The sequence below is a fragment of the Peromyscus leucopus genome, chromosome 8b (genome assembly GCF_004664715.2).
Source record: "Peromyscus leucopus breed LL Stock chromosome 8b, UCI_PerLeu_2.1, whole genome shotgun sequence".
NCBI lineage: Eukaryota > Metazoa > Chordata > Mammalia > Rodentia > Cricetidae > Peromyscus > Peromyscus leucopus.
The window spans coordinates 92,112,620-92,139,897 of record NC_051086.1 but is presented as its reverse complement, the minus strand read 5'-3'; the positions used below and the strand labels follow the sequence as shown (position 1 = coordinate 92,139,897).

Below are 27,278 nucleotides of genomic sequence, written 5' to 3'. Positions count from 1 at the left end.
AGGGTTATGAGTCTCCACCCAGAGCCAAGGAGGAGAGAAGGCTGCACAGAACTCACAACTCCACACCGGGTACCAAAAACCCTGGCCCCTGGCGTTCCTTGTCTAGCATGGACTCTGCTTCTAAACCTACAACTCTTTTTCTTTCTTTCTTCCTTCCTTCCTTCCTTCCTTCCTTCCTTCCTTCCTTCCTTCCTTCCTTTCTTTTTCCAAATTTGAAGCAAGCTTTAATCAAATACTGGCTAGGTGGATGGGCTCTGGCCTGGTCTATACCCAGGTTCCTGGGAAATGGTCCTAAGCCTATGAATCTTTCACGATGTCTCTTGTCCCGAAGGTCCTGGCACTTGTGGGTGGTAAGCCAAAGACATTACAAGTTCAGTTGTGGCAAGGTGGAAAGAAGGATACAGCCCGGGATACACACACTAGTGCCTCCTGGGATACACACATTAGTGCCTCCTCATGCACGTGTAGGGCTGAGGCAGCTTTGTGTTGTGGCCAAAGGCAGAAAGAGCAAGGAAGATGTCCCAGGGGCTGGGGACAATTCTCCCTGGGGCTATCATGTTCTGACAGAGGGAGAATTCTAAAGTCCTTCCTGGCCTTCACTGGCTATTGTGGGCCATTGTGGGGTTCTCTTGTGCTGGGTTGCTTATTTCACAGATTGCTCTCTTGCTCGGAAACTCATTATCGATCTTCGAGCCTCCGCAGGTCCTCTGGCCCATGCCCACGGAAGTTGGGGGTGGGGCTTGTTCAGCATGACCCCTTCAGGGCTAGACAGGGGCACTGACTGCAGAAGACTTTGGAAGTCTCTGAACTCCCTGCTGGAGGGATCCCCACTCCAGCTGGAGCTGGAGCAGTCTGGAGGTGGGGTGGGCCCACTCCCGGCCATCCTTGTGGCACTTCGTTCTGGGGAGCAGCCTTGAGGCCAGATGCTGCCCACAGCTGGTCCTGTGGGTGTGCTCCCAGCCAAGGAAGGCTCCTAATTACAGAGGTAGCTCCAGCGACAGGCATGACACTTCACAGCGAGGCATGTGGGCGGGATGGAATGCCAGAAAGAAAACAGGGAGACAAGAAAACAGAGATAGAGGAAACAGAAATAGTACCGGCCAGGGCCAGATACCAGAGGTCGGGGGTGGGGGAGGGGAGCCCAGAGGAGCTCTGGACCTCTTTAGAGAACGTCTGTCCTGGGCTGTCCCTCTTAACCACTACAGCCCCTCCAGAATGAAGTCCTAGGACACTGCTCCCCTTTAGCCCCAAGCCCCACCAGTGAAGTCTCAGGACAGGCTTGTGACATGGGCGTGCTCTGAAGTGGGTCTTGTGGGAGCTCCTGGGCAACCGCCAGCAGGTCCCAGCCGAGCAGTTTTTTGGGGAAGGGAGGGTCCAGTGAGCCAATGCCACCTGAGTCACTCGGCTTCCTGCTCCTGGCTTGGGCGACTCCATGAGCAGACTGATACAGGTGGAGCGCCACCTGCTCCGCCAGCCTGCCTGCCCCTCCCTCCCTCCCTCCCTCCCTCTCCCCTCCACAAGCCCTGGGAAATGCCTGCACTAACCTGGAACCCTTCCCACAGAGAAGCCATTGCTCCTGAGCAAGCTTGCACCTGTGCAGGTGGTCACACCTGCTCTGGGACACACACCACACACACACACACACACACACACACACACATACACACACATATACATACACACACATACACACACATATACACACATACACACACATATACACACACATACACACATACACATACACACACATACATATACACACACACACACACACACACACACATACACACACACATACATACACACACATACACACACATATACACACATACACACACATATACACACACATACACACATACACATACACACACATACATATACACACACACACACATACACACACACACATACACACACACATACACACACACACATACACACACACATACACACACACATACACACACATACACACACATACACACACATACATACATACACACACATACACACACACATACACACACATATACATACACACATACATACACACACATACACACACACATACACACACACACACACACACACACACACACACACACACACACTTCTCGCCTACCTTGCAGTTGGTGGGAAGAAATGCATCCCCATGCCCACGCACACACAAGAAAACTGAGGCTGGAGCCAGGAGAGTGACTTGTCTATGGCAGATGAACCGCAAATGTATAGAAGGGCTGGAACCAGAACCTTTGTCTCCTGTCCACTGGGCCATCTCCCAAACGACCTCTGTTTCCAACCCAGGACAAGTGGGGTTCTGGGGGAAGAGGAAGCAAGGACTGATGCTTCAGGCTTGATCTCTGTCATCTGAAGTTAGTCTTTAGGAACACTTTGGGTTAGACAGCCAGGGTAGAAGGTGGCGGATGGGCGCAGATGCTGAGGCCACTCTCTCCCGAGGCTCTAAACCAGCAACCTAGACCTTATTTCCTCTAAGTCAATGGTGCCCAACAAGCAGGGCCACCTCGATAGATGAAGCGAAGAGGCCACCAGACACACCTCCTAGGTCTCCATGACTCCGTAAGAATTGGGGCAGGACTGAAAATCCAGGGCCAGGACCCCAGGGAATGGGAGAGTTGAGATCCTTGAATATTTCATCAGCACTTCAGCTCCAAGTGAAGCAGCAGCCAACTTACAGCTCATGGATAATTTATGATCCCAACAGAGAACCTGGAAGTAGCGAGGGGGAGGGGCACTGAGGGGGAGGCAGGACCAGGCTGTGGACAGGACAAGTGATGGAGAGAGACGCCATGGGGATGGGAGTGTGTATGAGAGGTCGGGGGCAGGGTCTCCCGGCACCAGAGACTTTTCCAAGTTTGAGGATACCAATATATTAAAAATAAATAAACAACTCCGAGATGCTGGAAATAACTGCTAAAGGTTAGAGTCACAGGACAAGCATTTTCTGACTCCCAGGCCTGACCCTGCGACTGTGACGGAGTGTATAATCTCCTCCTGAGATAACAAAAAAATGTAATGGTTCTGTGTGACTGTGAGGCCCTCAAATAACCTACTCCACACTTGGGCAGGCCAGGGAGAAAAACTAGACTTCCCACTTGGACTGGCTGAGCCATCTCTTGTCAGCCTCCTCCTCCAGGAGGACCTTAAAAATTTAGCCAAGTAGTTAAGGGCAAAGGAGGCAATCAGGTATGGCCACCTCTGACTTCATCCAAGGAACATGATATTACACCCTCTTCCTCCTTTTTTTCCGGATAGAGTTTCACAAAACCTAGGCTGGCCTCAGAGCTGCTATGTCGTTGAGGATGATCTTGAACTTTTGTTTTGTTTTTTTGAGACAGGGTTTCTCTGTGTAGCTTTGCGCCTTTCCTGGATCTCAATCTGTAGACCAGGCTGGCCTCGAACTCACAGAGATCAGCCTGCCTCTGCCTCCCAAGTGCTGGGATTAAAGGTGTGCGCCATCACCGCCCAGCGATCTTGAATTTTTAATCCCCCTGCCTCCATCCCTGGAGTGCTAGGATTACAGTTCTGTACCATCCTACCTGGTTTATGTAATACTGAAAATGGAACCCGAGAGCTCCATGCATGCTAGGCAAAATCTCTGAGCTACACCCCCAGCCTCACAAATTTCTTTCTTTTTAAAGGAAAGCTGGTGAAGGTGACTCCCAATGGAAAACGTTAAGTTCTCTTGGCCTCCGCTTTCCTCATGACCTTAGAGAATCCTTCCAGGTCGTGTAGAGGTCAAGCATATGTATGTGGGGAGAGGGCAAACAAGCACACCCTCCCCCCTGCCTCAGTTTCCCCACCTGAGTCATGGGCAGAAAAGGCACTCCTATACCAAGGGCTGTTTCAGGGGACAGAAGAGATGCTATCCAGGAGCCTTGGCGCCGGCTGAGACCCAGGGAGGTAGTGATTATGAGGTGATGGGCCCACAGGCTGGGCCTGGGATTTCAGTTTCTGCTAGGGCTGTTTGCTGGGCTCCCAGCAAACTCCCATCCAATCCCTTCATCTTGGAACTTGATTGTAAAAGGAGCCAACTAGAGCTGTGTGTTAGCCCAGATCAGAGTTGGCCCCAACTCTGGAGCCCCTGGAGTCTGACCCAGACTCTTGGGGGCTCAGTTTCCCCATCCATGAAATCAGGGCCATCTTCCAGGGCTGACCTTGGAGAGATACTATAAAAGAGGGCCTGGAGGAAGGCCAGAGTGGGGAGACAAGGATGATGGCCCCCGAGGCCCTGTGGGCTTTGTTAGTCTAGTAAAGTTATTAGCTCCGGAGCCAGCTTGACATGGAGAAGGGCCCCTTCTTTGTCCCCAGAAAAGACTCTATTCTCAAACACAGGCAACATCGGATAAGAGTTCTTCCTTTTCTTAATTTTTAACTTTAAAAATTGTATGATGGGCTGGAGAGATGGCTCAGGGGTTAAGAGCACTGGCTGCTCTTCCAGAGGTCCTGAGTTCAATTCCCAGCAACCATATGGTGGCTTACAACCATCTATAATGAGGTCTGGTGACCTCTTCTGGCATGCAGACAGAACACTGTATACATAATAAAAAATATTTTTAAAACATAAATAAAAATTGGCCGGGCGGTGGTGGCGCACGCCTTTAATCCCAGCATTCGGGAGGCAGAGCCAGGCGGATCTCTGTGAGTTCGAGGCCAGCCTGGGCTACCAAGTGAGTCCCAGGAAAGGCGCAAAGCTACACAGAGAAACCCTGTCTTGAAAAAAAAAAAAAAACCAAAAAAATAAATAAATAAATAAAAGAAAATAAAAATTGTATTATATGTATGGGTGTTTTGTCTCCAAGTATGACTGTGCACCACACATGTGCAGTGCCCCCAAAGGACAGAAGGGGGCAGCAGATCCTCTGGAACTGGAGTTACAGGCAGTTGTACAGAGTTGCCATGTGGGTGCTGGGAATCAAACCCAGGTCCTCTGGAAGACCAGCCAGTGCTCTTAACTGTTGAACCATCTCTTGAGCCTCTTTAAGTATTCTTTTCAAGGCTGATCCCATCATAGTAGGTTGTCAGTACTGACATTAGCGCCATGAAAGTTGTAAGCAGTACCCCACTGCTAAATTTGGCTGAAAAAAATATATTTTCAGGCTAAGAAGGGAATTTATTCCTTTGGAATAAATTTATTCCTTTGGAATAAATTTACTGGAATTTGGGGTGGGGGGGGTGCTAATGGAACTCTCTTTCTTCCTCTGATCATAACTCTCAGGATTCAGGAAGCAACTATCCTGTGTCCCCAACAACTCTGTCCCAGGCCACCCAACATAAGACTTAAATCCCATGGGGCTGACATCAGGACTCTATTCCCCAACTCCTTCATTTTGTATTCCCACCTTCTTTTCTTCCCCTCTTCTCTTCCCCACTCTCCCTTTGTAATTCCTTATAGGCTAAACATAGTAGGCGCTCTATAGCCCACCGTCCTCCCTGGCCCCAGCTGACAGCCCAAAGCCCAGGGCCTCTCCCTTCCTTCAGACCATACCACTTCACTTCCCCTTCTCCGAGCATCACGTGGACTAGAGGGGGCAGTTTTGAGGGTGGTAACAATTATCAAGTACCTGGTACTTGGGAGGCACTTCGCATTACAGAGTTCTGCTTTCATATGGATGGATCCAGAACATTTCTGTAGCTTCTCTTGAGTTTGGTCTGATTGTGTGAGGTCACATCCTGGTGTTTTCTGCCCATCCCACACCTCCACCCAGCATACTGTTGAGAATGGCAGAGCTGGTGGGGTGTTGTAGGAAGGGTGAGTGGAGGTGAGAACATCTGGACTGGGTGGGGCTGGGAGAGTGGGCTGGAGGGCCCACGCGGAGACTGGCTGGGACTCTGTCTCACCGGTTTGGGGAGCCAGCTGGCTGGGCAATGGGAGAGGCTCACATTAGGGAGAGATGGGAGGGGCTGGCAGCTCCCTGAGAAAGGGGAGCTGAGTGAGGCATGCTGGACTGGCTGAGCACCTGGATGGGATTCCTAGGGGGTAGCCAACTAATACACACACACACACACACACACACACACACCACAAATACATTCAGATGCATACTCAAACACAGTCACACATGTAAACTGAAACCCTTCAGCATTCTGGGTCCCTCTTACCTGGCTCTATTTTCCTATCTTATATATCTAGCATAACTCAATTTTTGTTTTTAGATAGGGTCTTCCTGTGTAGCCCTGGCCAGTCTGGAACTTCTGCCTCCTGAGTCCTGGAATACCAACAATTTATATAAGATCTATTGGTTACCACCTGCCTCCCGTGGAACAGCAGCTCCAAGAGGGCGAGGTGATGGGCCTGTTTTGCTCATGATCATGTGCCTAGCACTTGCAGCATGCCAGGTACATAAAAGGCACTCAATGTGTGGATGAATGAAGCCTTTCCAAAACACACGTAGTCACACATACATATATGGACAGGTACATACACACTGAAAGACACCTGGGTGCCACAGGCTCACAGCTGCCACAGATAACCTCGGACCTCTGCATGCAAGTGCACACACACACACACACACACACACACACACACACCCCTCTTTGCACTCTGACCCACAAGCACTTTCCATACCCACACCCAGCAGTCCAGATTCCAGAGCTGGTGCTCACAGCAGCACACATCTGTGCAGACATGCTCAAGCTCATCTTGCTCCCTGCACCAGACCTGGAGGGCAGCCCCTCCCTGGAGCAGGGGGTGGGCCATCAGATGCTGACGGCAGCGTAACAGCCTGGGAGGGTGAGGATGGACAGAGCCATCCTGGTACCCGGGAGTTGTCAGGAAACCACTCTCCTATGATAGAGATGGAGATTGGAGAGAGGCTACCAGTTCCCTACCCTGAACCCAGTTCTACCTCTAAAGGCCAACAGACTTGGACCAGAGCCTAGGGGAGAGGTAGATGGGATATCAGTCCTCTAGGCAACAGAGGGGTGTGGGTCTCAGGATAGGTCATCTGGCACCTGGGAGCAGGGGTGTGGCAGTGAGAACTGTATGCCCTTCCCTGGGTCAACTCCACCCTCCATTTTAGAGGCCTCTGCCCCTTGGGAGTTTGGCGAGATGTAGAGTAAGACAGACTGTCACCTTCTTGACCTTGACGCTGTGCTCCTTTTGAAAGTGCCCCCTTTTGCAAACCCTAACTCCCTCAATGGAACGGCAGTAGGAGTCCTGTTATAGGACAACATCTTTGCCCCTGCTCCTCCAGACTCCTGCCCGCAGAGCCAATGCAAGGTTGGACAAGCGAACTCTGACGGTCCCACTGCATTTCAAGAAGTCTGAAGTCTTCAAACCATTTTCCTAGGGTTCTTCTGGCTACTGAGCTGGGGTTCCAGCAACAGCCAGACTGGGCATGCTCTAATTCTAGGGAAATTCCAGGAAAGAAAAACATGTAGTGAATGTCTTTAGATCCCCTCTTCATATCGCTATAAGCCCCTGGAACTAGAAAAATACAGACATCCCTGGTGAGAAATCTGAAACCACGGTCTTCCCAAGGCTGCAGGGAATACTGTGTCTTCACGCCCCCTGGTGGCATGTCTGAGGTTGCACACAGCTAAGAGGGATCCCCTGCTCTCAATCAGATGTCAGGGTTGTCGAGAGTGCCAAAGGCCACAGGGTACACCGACTGGCATTAGACAGATAAGGGATGATGGGCGGACGGAGGGAGGGAGACAAGGACCTAAACCCACACAGCTCAACCTTGGAGACTGGCCTCAGGTGCAGTGATTCATTCAACAATAAACGTTTATTGAGCACCAGAACTCCAAGTTCTTCCCAAACCCCTCTGCAGCTCAGACAGAGCTGTTACCAGGCTGGCTTGGTCCTGTGAGATGCAAGCCATAAGCTTACAACTTCCTCAGGAGGATGTCCACCTTAGGGGAGCAGAAAGGGGGAGGAGGGACCCCCAACAGCTCACCTGCCAACCAGCCACATGGTCACCCTTCTGCAGGACACAGAGAGGTAGGGTGGAGTCTGGGCCAACTGTGTCCCTTTTAAGGTTTTTCTTCTTGTTTCATTTTGAGACAGGGTCTCACTATGTAGCTTCGACTGGCCCCTGGAACTCACTATGTGGGCCAGGCTGGCCTCGAACTCAGAGATCTGCCTGCCTCTGCATCTCAAGTGCTGAGATTAAAGGCGAGCGCCTCCACCGCACGCAGCTGTGTTTGTTTTGAAACAAGACCTCACTATGTAGCCTCAGCTGGCCTGGATTCGTAGGCCAGGCTGTCCCGGAACTGAGATCTGACTGCTTCGGCCTCCCCTGGGTGCTGGTGTCAATGGCGTGCACCGCCATACCCAGCCATTTTAAGTTTTAATAAATAGTTCTTGCTCCTAGTCCAGTATCCTGAGTTTGAGGGGTACACTAGGTCACCACTCTCTCTCTCTCTTTTTTTCTTTCTTTTTTCTTTTTTTTTTTTTTTTTTTTTTTTTTTTTTTGGTTTTTCGAGACAGGATTTCTCTGTGTAGTTTTGCGCCTTTTCTGGAACTCACTTTGTAGACCAGGCTGGCCTCGAACTCACAGAGATCCGCCTGCCTCTGCCTCCCCAGTGCTGGGATTAAAGGCATGGCCACCACTGCTGCCGGGCTCTTTTTGGTTTTTCAAGACAGGATTTCCCTGTATAACAGTCCTGGCTGTCCCTGATCTCGCTCTGTAGACCAGGCTGGCCTCAAATTCAGAGATCCACCTGGCTCTGCCTCCCGAGTACTGGGATTAAAGGCGTGCGCCACCACTCTTATGCCAGTTCAGGCTCTGGTTCTGAAAAGGAAGGAGAGAGCAAGGGGTTAGTCCTGCCCACTCCAGCAAGTGTCTTGAGTACTGACCTAGCAGGAGGGTAGATCACCAACAGGCTGGAACACCCTAGAGCAGGGTGGCAGCACCCACCCACACTCCAGATTGGCACCATAGCCCGGGGAGAACTCTGTCCCTAGCCCTTCATCACAGTCCATTACTGACCAGCCTCAGCCTCATCGCCCTTGGCATCTGGCTCCTGCCACCAGTCGGCATAGAGGCCCTCTTCATAGTCTCCCTCCCCTTCAAACTCGGCATCAGACGGGGGTTCTTCTGCCTCCCCTGGTTCATCCGGGGGCGATTCTGTCTCCTCCAGCTCCATCTAGAGCAGCCCAGGGTTGTGGGGGGAGAAACTGAGTCACAGCAGGCCCACATCCATATATAGGCTCCCCTTCAGATCAGAACACTCCCCCTACCCCATCTTTCAGTCCCCACCCACTTCAGCAGGTTTCCTGATGTCGTCCTGGCAGGAGGTGAGCAGGCAGGCCCGAAAACCCCTCCCCAGTGCCAGCATCTAATATGAGGGCAATGTCAGGGTTTGTCCTGTTGGGTTCCATTCTGAAACTGCTTCCCAGAGTAACAGCGCGGGGAAGGCGGGGTGCTAGCGTCAGCATGGCAGGCTTGCACCACAGCCCCACCTCTGGCTCCACACCCGGTGAGAACACTGCTAGTCTGTGCATTTTGTCTCCTGGCGCTGTGGCCCTGCCAGGAATACCTTTGCAACCCTGACCTGGATGGGCCTGTGCATTCCTCCAAAGTCACATGTCCACTCCAGGCTGAGGCCTTCAAGCCTCACCCTGGCCGGTACCCACACTGGCCTCTGAAGCTGCACAGTCGGTCTATACCTCCCTCACGAGAACCGCTGGGAGACAGACTGTTCCTCTCAGCCACTTCCTGCCACCCAAGCCTGACGTCTGTCAGACCGAAAGTGGCAGTCGTCGAAACTGCTGCACATCCTCCCTGAGCATCTACCGGGTGCCAGTTGCGTGCCTGGTGCTTTAAATGATCTCATTTAATTGGCACCACCATGAAAGTCAAAGGGCATGCTCCTCATCTCATGGATGAAGGTGTGGGAGTTTGCTAAGTGACTTCCAGACCGATGCTAAGGCCACCCGGCTGGTAAAGGACAGAGCAGGGGTGAAGAGCACATGTCACAATGCAGACCCTGCTGCTGAGTTCACTGAAGGTGGGGTACAGTGAATGTACTGAGGGGTGAATGAACAGGCTGCACAGCAACCCCCCAAGAAACCCAGGCCGCCAAACCCTCACATGAACTGGTGCATACTAAGGCTCTTCCCAGCATCATTCACTCATTCATTCTGCCCTTTATCCACAGGCTCAAACTCCTGTGAATGAGCATAATGCCAGGTGCAGTAGCAGAGCTGGGGGATAATTTAGTCTCCTGTCCTGGGATGCAGTGGTGGAGGAAGCCATCTGGCCGTGGTGAGATGGGTGAGGACTATGAAGTTACTCCAGGTCTCAGGCCAGGTGGCCAGGCAGGTGGCGAGGCCAGTGTTACTCTGGAAGAAAGCCAGGACATCCAGCAAGGGCTCCCTAGAGGAGCTACCATTTGAGCTGGGCCCAGGAGGCATAGGGTCCCCATCATGGTCCAGCCTCTCACGGGGAGCCACTCACCTCATCATCTGACTGAAGGTACATGTGTGTGAAGTCCAGCAACTCCCGAAGCTCAGAGGTCTGGTTGTGGTAGAGCATGGCCTCCTAGGAGGAGGGAGGGAAGGGCAGAGTGAGGTGGACCCTGCTGCCAGAAGGCAGAAAGACATGGCTTAGGGATCAGGGGAAAACGGATCAGCTCATAGAATAATCCTAGTTACTTGGAACACTGGATTAAGAAGGATTCTGAGGATTCCAGGAAGAAGAGTGCCTCGATCCATTAGTAATGTCTGCCCAGGCATGGAAAGTGGGGATGGCACCATGGGGCTCATAGTTGCCAGCCTTGCCCTAAACTCCCAAGGGGTTTTCTCATTGGTTCAGACTAACAGGCCCCTGGGGGAAAAAGCTCAAAAGACAGCAGTGAGGTGAAGGCAGGCATGTGTGGGCACCTATCTGCATTCCTCCCACATCCCAGACGCTATGCTGAAGCCTAGACTCTAACCACAGCCCATATTCATCTTTTCCCCTTCCTCTCCAGACTTCCAAGGAAGCCAAGAGGTTTTTTTGGTTTTATTTTCTAAACCAGGCCACAAAACTGCACGTTAGGCCAGTGCCTCACTAGAGGCAGTTCCCACCTCCCGGGGCTGGAAATCCTCTTCTTCAAGTCCCCAGCGAGCCCGATGGAAGCGGTAATACACCAGGTTCTGCTGCATGACACTGTCCTTGGGGTCAAAGAGCATGTAGCTAGCAGCACTGCGGGCAGCCTGGCGCACGTCGTTCACTGCGGGCAGGATAGAGTAAGGGGGTAACCCTCGTGGTTTCCTTTAAAGGCAATCCCCACTCATCCCATCTCACACCCACCTTCCAACCTAGCCCCGCTGCCTCTACCCCCAGACTCCTCCTGCTGGCTCCTCACCCCGCCCAAAAGAACACCACCCAACAGGCCCTGGGTGTGGCCCTCTCGCCAGGCAGTGTGAGTCACTCCCTGACACCTCAATCCTGTCATTGCGTTTTATAGACAAAGGATGGGAGGCACAGGGAGATTAGATAAACTGCTTGTACTGGTACTGCTGAAGACTGACAGCAACTGAGGGGATTAGAGATCCTCAGGGCTCGTGGCCACAGCCCTCAGGAGGTCTCCTGGCCCCTGACCTCAGCCCCCCCCCCTCACAGCTCTAGCCCCTGAAGCGGGCATCCCTGAGTTGTAGGAGCCCTGGACTGTCCCACTCCAGCCCCAGCTGATGGCACAACCTCTCTGTGACTCCCTAGTCATGGGGCTAATGGTCTCTTGCCCTTTAGAAACCTCAGTTTAATCTGGAGAATGGGTCCAGGGATGCCAGTAGCATGGTGTTGGTGAGAGGAGACAGATGGGGGCTACAGAAACTCTTCAGTGCTGGGCAGTGTCGGTGACCACCCCTGAGAGGGCCTCTCACCTTCCCCACATCCCCTGCCTGGGTCCCTGCCCATGTCTCCACCACCCCTACCTAGCCTTTCATCCCCTCTCCAGAGTCTTCAGTCTGAGAGACACCTTCCCACATTTCTGGGAGACCCCGTGTATTGCCCCTCCCCACGCCCTTACCCCACTTTACCCAGCCCATCCAGGGAGCTCACATTTGTAGTAGGCAAACTGCAGGTAGTGATACATGGTGGCCACAAACTTCTCCACGAAGTAGCCGCCGACGTTGGGGGTGAGATTGGTTTCGCAGTCCACCTTGCACTGGAGGGACTCTGCAAAGAGATCTAGGCAGGATGCAGCCGTTAGGATCCACTGTGTGCTAACCCTGATCTAGGCAGGATGCAGCCGTTAGGATCCACTGTGTGCTAACCCTGATCTAGGAAGGATGCAGCCGTTAGGATCCACTGTGTGCTAACCCCGATCTAGGCAGGATGCAGCCGTTAGAATCCACTGTGTGCTAACCCTGATCTAGGCAGGATGCAGCCATTAAGAGCCACTGTGTGCTAACTCTGATCCCCCGTAAAGACCACGATCTGCCTGTGGAGGCTGTTCCCCTGTGCAAGAGGTTCGTCCTCGTCAGGATTTCATAGGTTAGCGTGTATGAAATGCTTGGCACATAGTACTTGAAGTGGGCTGAGAAGTACTTGCTGCCCGTGACGCCTGTTGCTCAACCCCTATCTGACACCAGAGGGCATTCTGGGAGAAGAGCAGCTGAAAACAGCAGATTAGTTTTAGGTGGAATGGGACTGAGACCATACAGGACCTAAGATAGCCCTTTCTGCTTCACCTTTACCCTCTTTTTAAAAGTATTATTATCTTTTAATAATCTGTTTCTATTTTGAGTGCATTGGTATTTTGCCTGCATGTATGTCTGTGTGAGGGTGTCAGATCCTGGAGTTAAGACAGTTGTGAGCTGCCATGTGGGTGCTGGAAATTGAGCCCAGGTCCTCTGGAAGAGCAGCCATTGCTCTTAACCGCTGAGCCATCTCTCCAGCCCCCACCTTTACCCTCGATGAGGGGCCTTGTGGCTAGGGATCCAAAGACTAGTAGTGATTTCATTTCGTCCACAACTGTGTTTCTCTGTGTAGTTTTGGTGTCTGTCCTGGAGCTCGCTCTGTAGACCAGGCCTGCCTCGAACTCACAGAAATCGGCCTGGCTTTGCCTCCCGAGTACTGGGACTAAAGGCGTACACCACCACGGCCTCTGCCACCGGGCTGTGTTACACTTGTTTATGCTGCATTTACTTAATTATGTAAAGGTGTGCTACTGTTCCACTTTGCCTGCCTAAGGCACCTGATTGGTCTAATAAAAAGCTGGATGGCCAGTAGCTAGGCAGTCGAGGGACAGGTGGTGCTGGTGAGCAGAGAGAATGAGTAGGAGAAGAAAATAAGAGAGGAGAGAGAGGGAGACATCTGGGGCCAGTCAGCCACCAGCCAGCCAGACTCGGAGTAGGACAGAATGAAAGAATGGTTAAAAAAGGTTTAAAAGCCCCAAGGCAAAGCCCAGATGAAAAGAAACAGGTTAATTTAAGCTATAAGAGCTAGTGGGTCAAGCGTAAGATAAGGCCAAGCATTCATAACTAGTAAGTCTAGTTATAGACTAACGTGTCATGATTTGGGAACAGGTTGGTGGCCCAAAGACCAGACTGTCCTTGAACTCATAGAGATCCACCTGCCTCTGCCTCCCAAGTGCTGGGGGATTCAAGTCGTGGAACATCATCTCTCCCTGCTTTTTTTGAGACAAGATTTCTCCATATAGCCCTAACTGTCCCATAATCGGCTATGGATACCAGCATTCCTCTCATTTGACTGGAGACAGAGAAGATACAGCTTCAGAGCACTTTGCTGTGTCTGCCGAATGCTGTTGCTGGTCATAGCCGTGTGTTCCGAGGCCTCGGGAGGCCTGGAAGCAGGGGCTCTATGGGGGAGGGATACGCATGGTGGTCTGAATGGGAGATACCTGCTATGGCTGGGTAGAAGTCCTTGAAGTCTACCTGCTCATGGGCCCCCTCACAGCCAGCTAGACACCGAGCGAAGACCAGCATGTACTCAGCCAGGGCCCGCTCCATGTCTTCTGCGCTGCTGCGGAAGTCCCCACTGTTGTAGAGTTTCACAGCCCGGAGGAACACAGCCTGGAGAGGAACACGGCAAGGGGGCATCAAGGGAACCCCGACGGCTAGTGAAGTGTGCATGGAGGGTGTGTGTGTATGTAGGAAGGCGCGCCAAAGCCAGTCCACCCTCCCACTCTCTGCACACCTCGTAGGGCTGGGCCTCTAGGTCCGTAAGGGACTCATCTCCGATATCCAGCATCCCCCTGTAGTAGCTGAGATACTTGGCGGTCAGCTCGTGCTTGGGGTTCCTCTGGAGGAAGGTGTAGGCCGCAGCCACTGCCTTCTCCAGTCGGTTCGCCTGGTGTGGGGGGGGCGTGGGGAGTGGGTCAGTGGGGCGCCGGACGCGCCGCGGGGCCTCACGTTCTAGGGACCCTCGACGGCGGTCGGGGCCGCGCCCACCTTGAAGTGCGCGTAGTGCAGGTACTGGTAGGGCAGGCGGCTCTGGAAGTCGCGCAGCAGCTGCCGCGGCGGGTAGGGGACCTGGAAGGCGGGCAGCGTCCGCTTGCAGCGCCGCAGGCAGGCGGCGCGCTCCAGGACGTGGCCGAAGAGCCGCAGCTCGCGCGCCCAGTCCTCGCCGCCGCCGCCGCCGTCGCGATCATCGTCCGGGCCGGGCGCGGGCCGGGGCTGCGAGGCGGCGGCGGCGGCGGGGCCGCTGCAGTTGGCGTGGCAGAAGGCCTCGCTGTCGCGCAGCAGCCGGTGCAGCCGCAGCGCCGCCTCCAGGTAGCGCGCGCTCTCGCGCCAGCTCTCGCCCTCGTACTGCTCCAGAGCGTGGCCGTAGGCCGTGGCCAGGGGCATCAGGTCCTCCGGCGGGAAGCCTCGGAAGCTGTACTTCTCGTACTGCGCGCCGGCGCTGCCCAGCAGCAGCCACAGCAACCCCCACGCCGGGCGAGCCATGCCCACGCCGCACCCCGAGGCTCCCGGAGCAGCGGGAGGACCGATGGCTCCGGCCCCCCACCCCCCACCCCTCCCGGAGCTCCTGCTGGGTCTTAGCGCCGGGCCTCGGGCTAGAGCAGGGACGTTGGGACACCCGTCTCTTTCCGAGGGTCAGTTGTAGCTCTAGTCCGCTACGTGGGCTGGCCTTTCCACCCTTGCAAGGCTTACCCCGCCCCGCCCTCTCCCCCGGACCCGGGTGGGTGGGGCTATATTTTCCGGTCAGAAAGCCCCTCCCCACCGGCAATGTCCCCCACCTTAAGTGCCACCTCTCTTCACTTTGCCTACGCTCCTGGTGAAGAAGCCTCAGAATCTGGTCTTTTCTTGAGTGCCCCCTTTGCACCCTCTAGGTGGCCCCGCAAACACTCGCGCCGGAGTCTAGGGGCAACACAACTCGGGTTACCCCGCACACCTGGCACTGTCACCTCCAGCCTCCCGACTGAGCTCGATCCCGCTGTCGTCTAGCAGCCTGGCTTTTGCAGGACAAAGCTGCCTTTCACTGAGACTGCACTCTCCCTCCTCCAGCCTCCCCTCTCCTCCCCTCTTGGGAAGAGAGTTGGGGCAGGGGAAGGACTGAAATGTCCAGATTACGGCCTCACCTGCCACCAGAAGGGGCCTAGACTTGGGGAGCCAGGAAAAGCTAGAGATGCCTCCAACCAGCTTTAGGACCCAGAGGCTCAAGGGGAAAAAAAAAAAAACTTTTTCTTTGGAAGTCCATTCTGACTTCTCATCTTTCCCGAACCTCCCTCTGGGCCAGGCCCGAAGTTTTGGGGGAGGGAGACTCAGAGATCTTTGTGGCAAATTCCTGGACTCTAGAGACTCCCAACCTGGCCCCCTCCTCCTAGTCCACCACAAACTTCACCCCACCCGGCCAGCTCAGTCTCCCCAGCCCCCATTCCACGTGGACCCGCCAGGGCGGGGTGGGGAAAGAGGACAGGAAGGGGGGGAGTCAGCTCTGAGGAGGGGGAAGGAGGCTGGCGGCTGGCGTCCGCCCTCATTGCCAGCGTCTTCCATCTGGGCACCATGTTCCTAGCGGGGTCCCCCAGCCACACCCTCCGCCGGATCCCCATGCTGCAGTGGCTGCTGCTTTTACAGACCTTGGAGAGGGGGCTGGGCCGTGCCAGCCCAGCCGGAGCCCCCTTGGAAGATGTGGTCATCGAGAGGTATCATATCCCCCGGGCCTGTCCCCGGGAAGTGCAGATGGGAGATTTTGTGCGTTACCACTACAATGGCACTTTCGAAGATGGGAAGAAGTTTGACTCCAGGTAAGACGTTGGGCACCCCCAGACTCACCACCACGTTCCCGAGCTTCCAGGGAATGTAGCCCCTTTCAAGCTTTTCATTCCTGTATTCCATCCATAACTCCTAACCCCAAACAGCACCCTGGGAAGGGCTCCTCAAAGGATGTTCCCTATTTTCAATACCAAATCTTCAACTCCTGAAAGACCACCCCCCAAACACACACACACACACACACACACACACACACACACACACACACACACACACACCCTCCCAATCCCCCAGAATACTTAATGCTTCGGTGGTGAAGTGCCGTGTTTATTTACCATTTCCTTGTTTAAAGACATGAGCAGTACCCCGGTACACAGTCTTAGGGGAAAAGAGACTCTGCATACTATACGTGAACCCTGGGCTGAGTGGATGGATCTGCCTTTCCACACACCCTGGCTCCCTGTCTACTTCGACCTCCATTTTTCTATGCCTTGATGTTTGGAGACTAGAAGAAGCAACATTTTCTTTAGGGTATAGGGCCCTAGAGCAGCCAGGGAGGGCCTTAAGCAGAGTGGGTGTTATAATTTTGGGGTAGGCCATAGCTGGTGCTGTGACCAACTGTCCACGTGTCACAAGGTCTGACATGCCACCCCGGGGACCTCCCTGCCACCTTCTCCAAGCCTCTGGGAACTCTGTTCCTCCATCTTTGATTTAGCAGCCCACACCGGGCTGCATGGCCAGTCTTGGCTTGATGGACAGGCTTCCATTCTGACCCAAGCCTTTGGTCAGCCAGGCAGATCCCCTTTGGTTGTTGGGGAAGAGCAGGACTGTGTGGCAGCCTCTTTCCAGGCTGTAAGGTAAACTTCAAGCCCTATCACACTTGAAACTCTACACCACAAAGAAGAGTCACCCTTCAGCCGCTTCTCTGAAATATACAACTCAGCCCATAAGCAATTAGTGGTCATGACTCGAGGGAGATTGTATATTGGATGAGAATACTATCTCCATAGTGTAAGACCCTGGGTTCAAATCCAGGCAGTGACAGAAGAGGAGTTTTGCCTCTTGAGTCTTCACTTTCTCTGTCTGAAACATGGTAAGGGACCAACACCTACTTCCTAAGGGTACAAATGAGGAAGGTGGATGCAGACCTCCACAGGGTTCGGGACTTATTTGCCTGGTCTCTGGGGAGAACCCTCATGGTGTTTATTGATGTTTTTTTTTGTTTAAAGATGTATGTATTTAAAAGATGTGTATACAGTGTCCTGTCTGCACACATGCCCGCATGCCAGAAGCGGGCACCAGATCTCACTACAGATGGTTGTGAGCCACCATGTGGATGCTGGGAATTGAACTCAGGACCTCTAGAAGGGCCACCAGTGCTCTTAACCTTTGAGTTCTCTCCAGCCCTGACCAATGGCGTTTAACTCACAGACACTTTGTGCACTGCCCTGGCCTTTATACAGCACTGTAAAGGAAATAGACCAGACAGAAAATCTGCACTGTGGGCAAAGCGAGGAATAGAGCTGCAAGCACAGCCTGGTATCCTTAAAAAAAATAAAAATAAAACATAAAAAAGTTACCATTGCCCTGCGTGGCACATGCCTTTAATCGCGGCACTCGGGAGGCAGAGGCAGGCACATCTCTGAATTCGAGGCCAGCCTGATCTACAGAGACAGCCACAGCTACACAGAGAAACCTATCTCAGAAACAGAAAACAAAACAAAAAATATGTATTTATTTTATGAGTATCAGTCTTTTGCCCAAATGTATGTATGTGCACTGGGTGCATGCCTGGTGTCAGAGGAAGTCAGAGAGGGGTGGATGGCTGTGAACCACCACATAGGTACTAGGACTTGAACCCATATACTTGGCAAGGGCAACAAGTACTCTAAACCGTGAGACATCCTCCAGACTCCTTATTTTGAGACAAAATCTCACAATGTAGCCCTGGCTGGCCTGAGATTACTAAGTAGAGTAGGTTGGCCTCAAATTACAGATCTGCATGCTTCTGTCTCCCAAGTATTAGAATTAAAAGTGTGTACCACCATGCTCAGCTCTCTGGCAATAGTGATGGGCTGAGGGCTGAGGGTATCTTCCCTGGTGGGGACTGCTTTTTGTTTTGTTTTGTTGAGACAAGAGTTTCTCTGTGTAGCCTTGGTTGTCCTAGAACTAACTTTCTAGACCAGGCTGGCCTCTAACTCACAGAGATCCTCCCACCTCTGCCTTCCGAGTGCTGGGATTAAAGGCCCAGCTTGGTGGGGATTGTTTTTGAAAAAAGATTTATTTATTATGTATACAGTGTTCTCCTGCATGTAGTATACCTACATGCCAGAAGAGGGCAATGGATCTAGGTTATAGATGGTTGTGAGCCACCATATCGTTGCTGAGAATTGAACTCAGGTCCTCTGGAAGAGCAGCCAGTGCTCTTAACCACTGAGCCATCCCTCTAGCCCATGGTGGGTACTTCTTAAGCCTGTCTTGGGCCCAGGTTTGTTTGTTTTTTTTTGGGGGGTGTTTGTTCGTTTTGGTTTTTTTTTGTTTTGTTTTGTTTTGTTTTGTTGTTGTTGTTTTTGTCTTTCAAGACAGGGTCTCTCTATGTAGCCCTGCTGTCCTGGAACTCACTCTGTAGACCAGGCTGGTCTCAAACTCAAGAGGTCCTGCCTGCTTCTGCCTCTCTAATGCTGGGATTAAAGGTGTACGCCACCACCTCTTGGCTGGGCCCAGCTTTTAAATGTTGAAATTTGCAAACATTTTCACCCCTTGGCTCCTTTCAACCAAAATAGAATATCCTGGGGCTGGAGAGATGGCTCAGCGATTAAAAACACTTGTTCTTGCAGAGGACCCGGGTTTGGTTCCCAGAACTCTCATGGTGGCTCATAACCATCTGTAACTCCAGTGGGATCTTTGACCTCCATAGACACCAGACATGGCATGCACATGGTGCATAGACACACAGACAAAACACTTAAATACATAAAATAAATCTTTAAAAAATTAACATCGGGGCCTGGAGAGATGGCTCAGAGGTTAAGAGCACTGACTGCTCTTCCAGAGGTCCTGAGTTCAATTCCCAGCAACCACATGGTGGCTCACAACCATCTATAATAAGATCTGGTGCCCTCTTCTGGCATGTAGGCAGAACACTGTATACATAATAAACAAACAAACAAACAAATAAGCAAACCTTAAAAAAAATAGCCCATTCTTGGGGCTGGGAGTATAGTTCAGTTATTAGAGTGCTTGCCCAGCATGCATGAAGTCCTGGGTTTGATCTCCAGAACCATATAAACTGGGTATGGTGGTATACACCTGTAATCCCAACATTCAGGAGGCAAAGGTAGGAAGAACATAAGTTCAATTCATCCTTGACTACATAGAGAGCTCCAGACCAGCCAGGGCTACAAATGACACCTGTCTCAAAGAGCAGGGGGGACTGGAGAGATGGCTCAATGGTTAAGGGCACTTGCTATTCAGTCACTACAAGGATTAGCATCCATATGAGAAACTGGGCATCCTGTGCATACCTGGGGTCAGGAAGAGAACCTCAAAAGGCTAGCCATAGAGTGGTAGACGAGGGCACCCAGTGCCTGCTGGGGGCCTCTGCAGGCATGCACAGGTGCACACATCGGTGTGCACACACTCACAGTTATACATGCATATACACATCTCTCTCCTCCTCCTTTAAAGGAAAGAACTCTCTTTTTACTTGTGAAAACAAATACAAGTCAGGGTAATTTTAGAATGGGCCTTCTTCCAAGGAAGGCTGCTTCCCAGCTCGCCTCTGGTCACTCCTGCTTGGAGAATGGAAGCTTAGGAGCAGGAACTGGGAGCTGTGACTTTAGGGAGGATAATGAATCTGTCAGGCCTCAGTTTCTCTCTTCAAAAACAGAACAAGCCGGGTGTGGTGGCGCAGGCCTTTAATCCCAGCACTCGGGAGGCAGAGGCAGGCAGAGCTCTGAGTTCAAGGCCAGCCTGGTCTACAAAGGGAGTTCCAGGACAGTCAGGGCTACACACAGAAACACTGTTTAAAACCAACAAAAAGTGAGAACGGTTGGGATGTAGCTCAGCAGCAGGGTGCTTGCCTAGCATATGTGAGGCCCTGGATTTTGTTCCCAGTATCAGAACAAAGAAAAAGAAAAACTGAAAGCAATAATGTCCTCATGGGGAGAAAATTCAGTGAAATAACGAATGTAAAGTGCCAAGCACTTAATCTCGTAGCGCCCTGACTCACTTGTAGACAGCTGCTCAAACTCACAGAGATGCTCTACTCAGTTATGCGCCCTCTGGCATATTGACTATTAATGCTCATTATCGTCCCTCTGAGCTATGCTATCTGAAGTAGCAATACGCAGCAGACAGGCTTATCTGCTCCACCCGCTCTCCTCTCAGGGTAGTAAAAGCTTCTGGCCTCCATTATTATTATTATTAGACAAGGTTTCTCTATTTAATTCAGGCTATCCAGGATCTCCTTATCTAGACCAGGTTGGCCTTGAACTCACAGAGATCCACCTGCCTCTGCTTCCAGGGTACTGAGCCTAAAGGGGTGCACCACCACACCCATCCAACCTGTTATCCCAAGGGGCGGAAGGGCTAGCCCAGGAGAGGAAGTGAAGAGTGTGTGTGCCTGCACCGTGTCCTGTGACACGAGACTGTAGGCAGAGGGTATTGTGTGGCTGTAAGCACGCTCATCTGTCCCTTTATTCCCCCAGCTATGACCGCAGCACCCTGGCGGCCATCGTTGTGGGCGTAGGCCGCCTCATCACTGGCATGGACAGAGGTCTCCTGGGCATGTGTGTCAACGAGCGCCGTCGCCTCATTGTGCCTCCCCACCTGGGCTACGGCAGCATCGGTGTGGGTAAGGAGGCCAGGGTATGGGCATAGGGGGCAGGAGGCAGGAATAGACAGAATGCAAGAGCTCAAAGGTGCTTGGCCAAGGTCACACTGCACACAATCTGATCGGTAGGGGATGTGACCCTGGAATGAGAGGAGTTGGACATAGAGCCCTGTGTGGAGTCACAGCTTGGCTAGGAAGGAGGGTGGCTGGAGCCAGAGGTACAGCAGGCAGGGGTAGGCGGTGTAAAACTGAGTAGTGGGCCTCGCACACCTCCATCTGGGCTGGGGACTTCGGTAAACCTGGCCCTCGCTGCTTCCCTACAGCGGGCCTCATTCCCCCTGATGCCACCCTCTATTTCGACGTGGTCCTGCTGGATGTGTGGAACAAGGCGGACACGGTGCAGATGAGCATCCTCCTGCGCCCTCCTCACTGCCCCCGCATGGTGCAGAACAGCGACTTTGTGCGCTATCACTACAACGGCACTCTGCTGGATGGCACCGCCTTTGACAACAGGTAGAGGCGGGCGGGGCGGGGGGGGGGGGGAGCAGCGGGGGGGAGTCCTAAAGACTGGGGCCTGTGACCGAGAGAAGGGAGCCCTGCTCTGCTCTGCCTCTCTCAGCTCCAACCACGGGGTCTCTGCCTCCTCCTTCTCCGCAGCTACAGTAGGGGAGGCACGTACGACACTTATATCGGCTCTGGTTGGCTGATTAAAGGCATGGACCAAGGGCTGCTGGGCATGTGTCCTGGAGAGAAAAGGAAGATCATCATTCCTCCCTTCCTGGCTTACGGGGAGAAAGGCTATGGTAAGGCAAGGGCACGGGGGAATTCTCCAGAAGAGGGAAAACTAGGACTCCGTATAGTTGTTCAGATTGTATACTGTCCAAGGGCACCCAGCCAAGGAGGCAAGTGGAGATAAAATCTCCCCCGCTCCCCGAGACAGAATTGCTTGTTCTGATTCACACAATGGCTCGGTGTGGGTTGGTGATGGCTCCGGTATGGGTTGGTGATGCCTCCGGTGTGGGTTGGTGATGGCTCTGCAGACAGCCAAGGAGGAAGACATAGGAGGGCAGAGTATAGGGCTTTTTGCATGAGGCCCCTTGTGGAGCCTGGGCTCGCTCTCCACTTGTATGGTTCAAGCCCTGTGCCCTCCCCAGGGACTGTGATACCCCCTCAGGCCTCCCTGGTCTTCTATGTCCTGCTGATTGATGTCCACAATCCGAAGGACACGGTCCAGCTGGAGACGCTGGAGCTGCCCCAGGACTGTGTCCGGCGAGCGGTGGCGGGGGACTTCATGCGTTACCACTACAATGGTTCTTTAATGGACGGTACCCTCTTTGATTCCAGGTCAGAGGATGTCCTGAGCTGGGAGGGTGGAGGCTTAGGGGCACTCGGAAGGGGTGGGGCTCCTTTGACTCCCTCCCCATCCCTTCCCCTCTGTTGCAGCTACTCCCGAAACCACACCTACAATACCTATGTTGGGCAGGGTTACATCATCCCTGGGATGGACCAGGGGCTGCAAGGCGCATGCATAGGGGAGCGAAGGAGGATTATTGTGCCCCCTCACCTTGCCTACGGGGAGAATGGGACAGGTAGGATTTGGCTTCCCAGACCACCCCTCAGCTCCTCTGAAGTGTGCCCCTAAGATTGCTCTCCCTCCCATTGCCCAAGCATGTACAGTTTATACTTGGTCACCCATTGGATCTCTGTGAGGCGGAATCTATCCTGTTCCTCCAAAGCAGGCCTCATTCCCCCTCCTGTAGGGGAGAAAGGCAGCCAACCCCCAAGTTTGGGGACAGAGGATGGTTAAGAATAAACAGCACCAAGCAGGGTGGCGGTGGCGCACGCCTTTAATTCCAGCACTCGGGAGGCAGAGCCAGGTGGATCTCTGTGAGTTCGAGGCCAGCCTGGTCTACAGAGCAAGATCCAGGACAGGCACCAAAACTACACAGAAAAACCCTGTCTCAAACAAACAAACAAAAAAAGAGAATAAACAGCACCACTGAGCAACGAGCCTATACTAGAGATTCTGGGAGCCTCAGGCTCCTCACTGATGCGCTGGGTACCACTCATTGCAGGATGATACTGGGTACCACTCATTGCAGGATGATACTGGGAGCTTGTTTGCAAGGTGTTGGGTGGAAAAGGGTTTCCCTGCCTCTCTATCCCATCACTCACTCCAACAGCAAGATGTAGGAAGCACTCATTCCGGAACACGTCATCTGGCCTCCTAGGACTCCCTGACATTGGGAAGGGGTGTCCAGCCTGGGCCCCGTGGAGATAGTGAGCAGGCCTCCCCCAGAGCCCTGAGCTGACCATGCCCCATCTGGCCTCAGGAGACAAGATCCCTGGCTCAGCCGTGCTCATCTTCGACGTGCACGTCATTGACTTCCACAACCCTGCGGACCCTGTGGAAATCAAGACGCTGTTCTGGCCGCCTGAGAACTGCAATGAGACATCCAAGACTGGGGACTTCATTCGCTACCATTACAACTGTTCTCTGCTGGATGGCACCAGGCTCTTCTCTTCGTGGGTTCTTGGGCAGGGCCAGGGCTGGGCAGGTGGTGGGCTCAAGTGTGGGTGGGCTTCTAATAGCTTGCAGGCTCTTTCTCCCTCTCTGGGTCTCACCGTCTCTCGATTCCTCCACAAGTCTCCATCTGAGTGAGCCTCAGAGAGCCGTGGATATGAATATGGGGACGGGGTAGGGGAGTGAACCTAGAGAACCGCCATTCTAGTATGATGGAGAAACTGGACACGATGAGCCCTCAGACACCCCTGGTGCTGACCTGGGAATCCACTCTCCCCACAGCCACGACTATGAGGCCCCGCAAGAGGCCACCCTTGGCGCCAACAGAGTGATCGAAGGTCTGGACAGGGGCTTGCAGGGCATGTGCGTGGGAGAGAGGAGGCAGCTCATTGTGCCCCCGCACCTGGCCCATGGGGAGAGTGGAGGTGAGGGACAGCGGCCCGGATCTCATGTCTATTCCCAGTTTACCCTACACCTCTCAGACCTTGGTGGCTAGGGGCGTGGGGGGTGGGATCAGGGAAACTTTTAGGGTAGTTCCTAAACATCCCATGTCCCTTCCAAGGGAGAAAACTAAGGCCTGTGTTAAGGCTTCAGGCCTCACTGGAACCCTATTCTCCTCTTCTCCCTCCCTCTCTCTAGCCCGGGGTGTCCCTGGTAGCGCTGTCCTGATGTTTGAGGTGGAGCTGGTATCCCGAGAGGATGGCCTGCCCGCAGGCTACCTGTTTGTGTGGCACCAGGACCCTCCCGCCAGCCTGTTTGAAGACATGGATCTCAATAAAGATGGAGAGGTGCCCCCAGAAGAGGTGGGCTAGGAACGTAGTCAGAACCCCAACCCGGAAGCCAGCATGCTCACTTGCGCTCTGGCCACCCAGCCTGCTCCCCTCCTGCTGAGCTTCGGGCTTGCCTCTCCTGCCCACGTCCTGCCCTTCCCACCCGGCTGTCACTTACCCCATCTGGCCCCTAAGCTCTACTTACCAACCATCTCGGGCCTGAATTCCCTGGGAACCAGGCCTGGGGAAACAATGTTGGGGTCCCTTCTCAAGGCAACCCACAGATGTTGACCCCGTTCCTCACGGCCTTGTCCTCTGCTCTCCCCTCTCCCCTAGTTCTCCTCCTTCATCAAGGCTCAAGTGAATGAAGGCAAAGGACGCCTCATGCCTGGGCAAGACCCTGACAAAACCATAAGAGACATGTTTCAGAACCAGGACCGAAACCAGGATGGCCAGATCACAGCCGAGGAACTCAAGCTGAAGTCAGATGAGGACCAGGAGCGGATCCACGAGGAGCTCTGAGGGCCAGAGTCTCAGGTCTGACCTCAGATGCAAAGGCACTGCACTGGGGGACGGTGGCCGTGGACCTGGCCTGTCGACAGCTGCCCTCCCTCAGTGGGGATAACTCTGGGAGTCACTGAATGTCATCGGAGACAGCTGTGACCTTCCCACTGGCCGTGGCTTCCAGTCCACAGCACAGACCTCTTGACCTTTTTCTCTTCCAACCCTATGCCTCTTCCTTAAGGTTCTTGGCATGATAAATGCAGTTCAAGGAGGGGGCATCGGCGTTTGGTTAGAGCTGTTGCTGACCCCACACACCCATACCTCCCGTCCTCGTCACTAGAGTCAGCAAGGGTCAGCTCCTTGCTCCTTCACTTTCCCAAATGTGCCTTTTATTTGTGTTGTCCTGCCCCATCTCCCTGTCCGTGTCTGTCCCCATTCCCTCTGTCATGGCAGCTCCCCAGGGGCATGAGTGAGGAGACCCTGCATTCTCTCTGCCCTGCTCCTCAGGAAGAGGTGGCTCCCAGAACACAGTCCTGCCAGCCACTCTTCTCACTCCGGCCTCCTCCCTGACCACTGGGGTGAGGTCTTTCATCTTAAAGCTTTCTCTGAAGGGAAAGGTGTGAGAGGAAGTCTGCTCAGGCTTCAGGGCTGTGAAAACCTGCACTTGGTGCTAATTTGATGGGAAGGAGGGAGGCAGAGTTCTGGACTCTAAAGATGAAACTGATCCAATCCTTCTCCTTTTGTGTCAATAAAAGGTTAAACTGAAGGCCTCCAGAGGTGGTTTTTCAGCGGGCCCTGTGGAGAGAGGGTATTTATGTATTGTATGATGTATATTATATATGTGTATATGTGCAAGTTCACATGTATGTGGAGGCCAGAGATTGACATCTGGTGTGTTTGGCAGTCTCTCCCTACCTGATTATTACTTTTAGTGTATGTGTGTGTGCATGCATGGATGGATGTTTTGCCTGCATGGATGTCTTTTGTACTACATGTGTGCCTGGCACCCACTGAAGCCAGAAGAGGGTGTCAGATCCCCTGGGACCAGAGTGACAACCACTTCTTACCTGCTCTGTGTATGCTGCAAACTGAATGTGTCCTTCTCCCTTGAAGAGCAGTATGTGCTCCCTCACTTCTCTCTCTCTCTCTCTCTTCATTTCTTTGTATTTTATGTGTGAGTGTTTAACCTGCAGATAGGTCTGTGCACCACACACCACATATGTGCCTGGTGCCCTCAGAGGCCAAGAGGGCATTGGATCTCCTGGGACTGGAGTTGGAGGCGATTGTGAACTGCCATGTGGGTGCTGGGAATCAAGCCTCAGTCCTTTGGAGGAGCAATAGTTTTTTTTTTAATTTTTTTTTTTAAGCATTTTTTACAGCCAGGCAGTGGTGGCACTCACCTTTAATCCCAGCACTCGGGAGGCAGAGGCAGGCAGCCTTCTGAGTTGGAGGCCAGCCTGATCTACAGAGCGAGGTCCCGGACAGCCAGGGATACACAGAGAAACCATCTCAAAAAAATTAAACAAACAAAACCCTTTTTTATTCAGAAAAACAAAAACATACAAAAAGCCGAAGTTTTTTCCCAAGCACACATAGGAGGGGATGTGGGTGTGGAGGAGACATCTGTCCATCCAGCCCCAGCCCCCAGCCCACGTGTCTCTGTAGCCAGTGCTCTTAACCACAGCCATCTCTCCTCTGCCTCTTTTTTGAGACAGGTACGGTTTTTGTAGCTGTCCTAGAACTTGCTAAGTAGATCAGGTTGGCCTTGAGAGAGCTGCCTGCCCCTCACTCCTGAATGCTAGGGTTCAAGGCATGCAGTGCTGCAAGCTGCAGGATATATTATAGAGATTCAGCTGTGATAATAAAGCTGTACCTAGAAAGGTCGAGGAATCTTTCTAGAGGGAAGCCATATATCAGGGAATATTGGGTGTTATTCAGCTTTTAATATATCAGCTGTCTTCTGCTATGAATTTATGTGCTCATATACTACTAGGCCATATGGGGAACAGTATAAGCTTCTCAGGCCTACTGCTGATCTGAACTAGGTAACACTCCTACAGAGCCTAGAAGACAGGTGGACTGTAGATCTATGCATAGCTTTGTTTCTTGTGCAAATGAAGCTCAGACCATCCCTTTCCTTCAGGCCTAGTGGCATTCCAGAGCTATTGACTCAGGACAAAAGGGCTTTTTCATAACCAGGTGGAGTGAAGGCTGACGCAGAATTTCCTGGTCTGGGTGGGAGAAGTGAGAACAGGGCAGAGTTTTTGGATGAGTAGTGATTGGGTCAGAGCAGGAGAAGAGGAAGGAAAGATGGAGGATGAAGGAATGGAGGATGAGGGTGAGGTCGAGAACATGAGAGCTTGGTTATTACTAGGGCTATGAGAGGACAGGAAGAGAAGGGACAGAGAGGAACTGAGAGAACGGAACTGAAGGTATGTAGACAGAATCTTGTCTTAGAGAAATAAAGTGGATGGACAAAAGAGCCCAGTGTACTTAGATTCTTCTCCC

General features: G+C 52.8%; 2 protein-coding genes across 2 annotated transcripts; one reads left to right on the top strand and one right to left on the bottom strand.

The window, feature by feature from the left end:
* Window positions 1-8,725: 8,725 nt before the first annotated feature.
* Window positions 8,726-14,968, bottom strand: P3h4 (prolyl 3-hydroxylase family member 4 (inactive)). Its single transcript, XM_028862301.2, has 8 exons — window positions 14,375-14,968; window positions 14,121-14,273; window positions 13,825-13,996; window positions 12,021-12,149; window positions 11,045-11,190; window positions 10,434-10,517; window positions 8,964-9,120; window positions 8,726-8,765 (listed from the first exon to the last, which is right to left on the bottom strand). The coding sequence occupies exons 1-8, from the start codon at window positions 14,867-14,869 to the stop codon at window positions 8,743-8,745; spliced, it is 1,359 nt and encodes a 452-aa protein (XP_028718134.1). The 5' UTR covers window positions 14,870-14,968; the 3' UTR covers window positions 8,726-8,742.
* Window positions 14,969-15,097: 129 nt separating this feature from the next.
* On the top strand, window positions 15,098-25,536 carry Fkbp10 (FKBP prolyl isomerase 10). The gene is made up of 10 exons (XM_028862300.2): window positions 15,098-16,170; window positions 20,848-20,993; window positions 21,296-21,485; window positions 21,630-21,775; window positions 22,127-22,316; window positions 22,416-22,561; window positions 23,306-23,498; window positions 23,779-23,921; window positions 24,136-24,299; window positions 24,603-25,536. The coding sequence occupies exons 1-10, from the start codon at window positions 15,929-15,931 to the stop codon at window positions 24,786-24,788; spliced, it is 1,746 nt and encodes a 581-aa protein (XP_028718133.1). The 5' UTR covers window positions 15,098-15,928; the 3' UTR covers window positions 24,789-25,536.
* The last annotated feature ends 1,742 nt before the right edge of the window (window positions 25,537-27,278 follow it).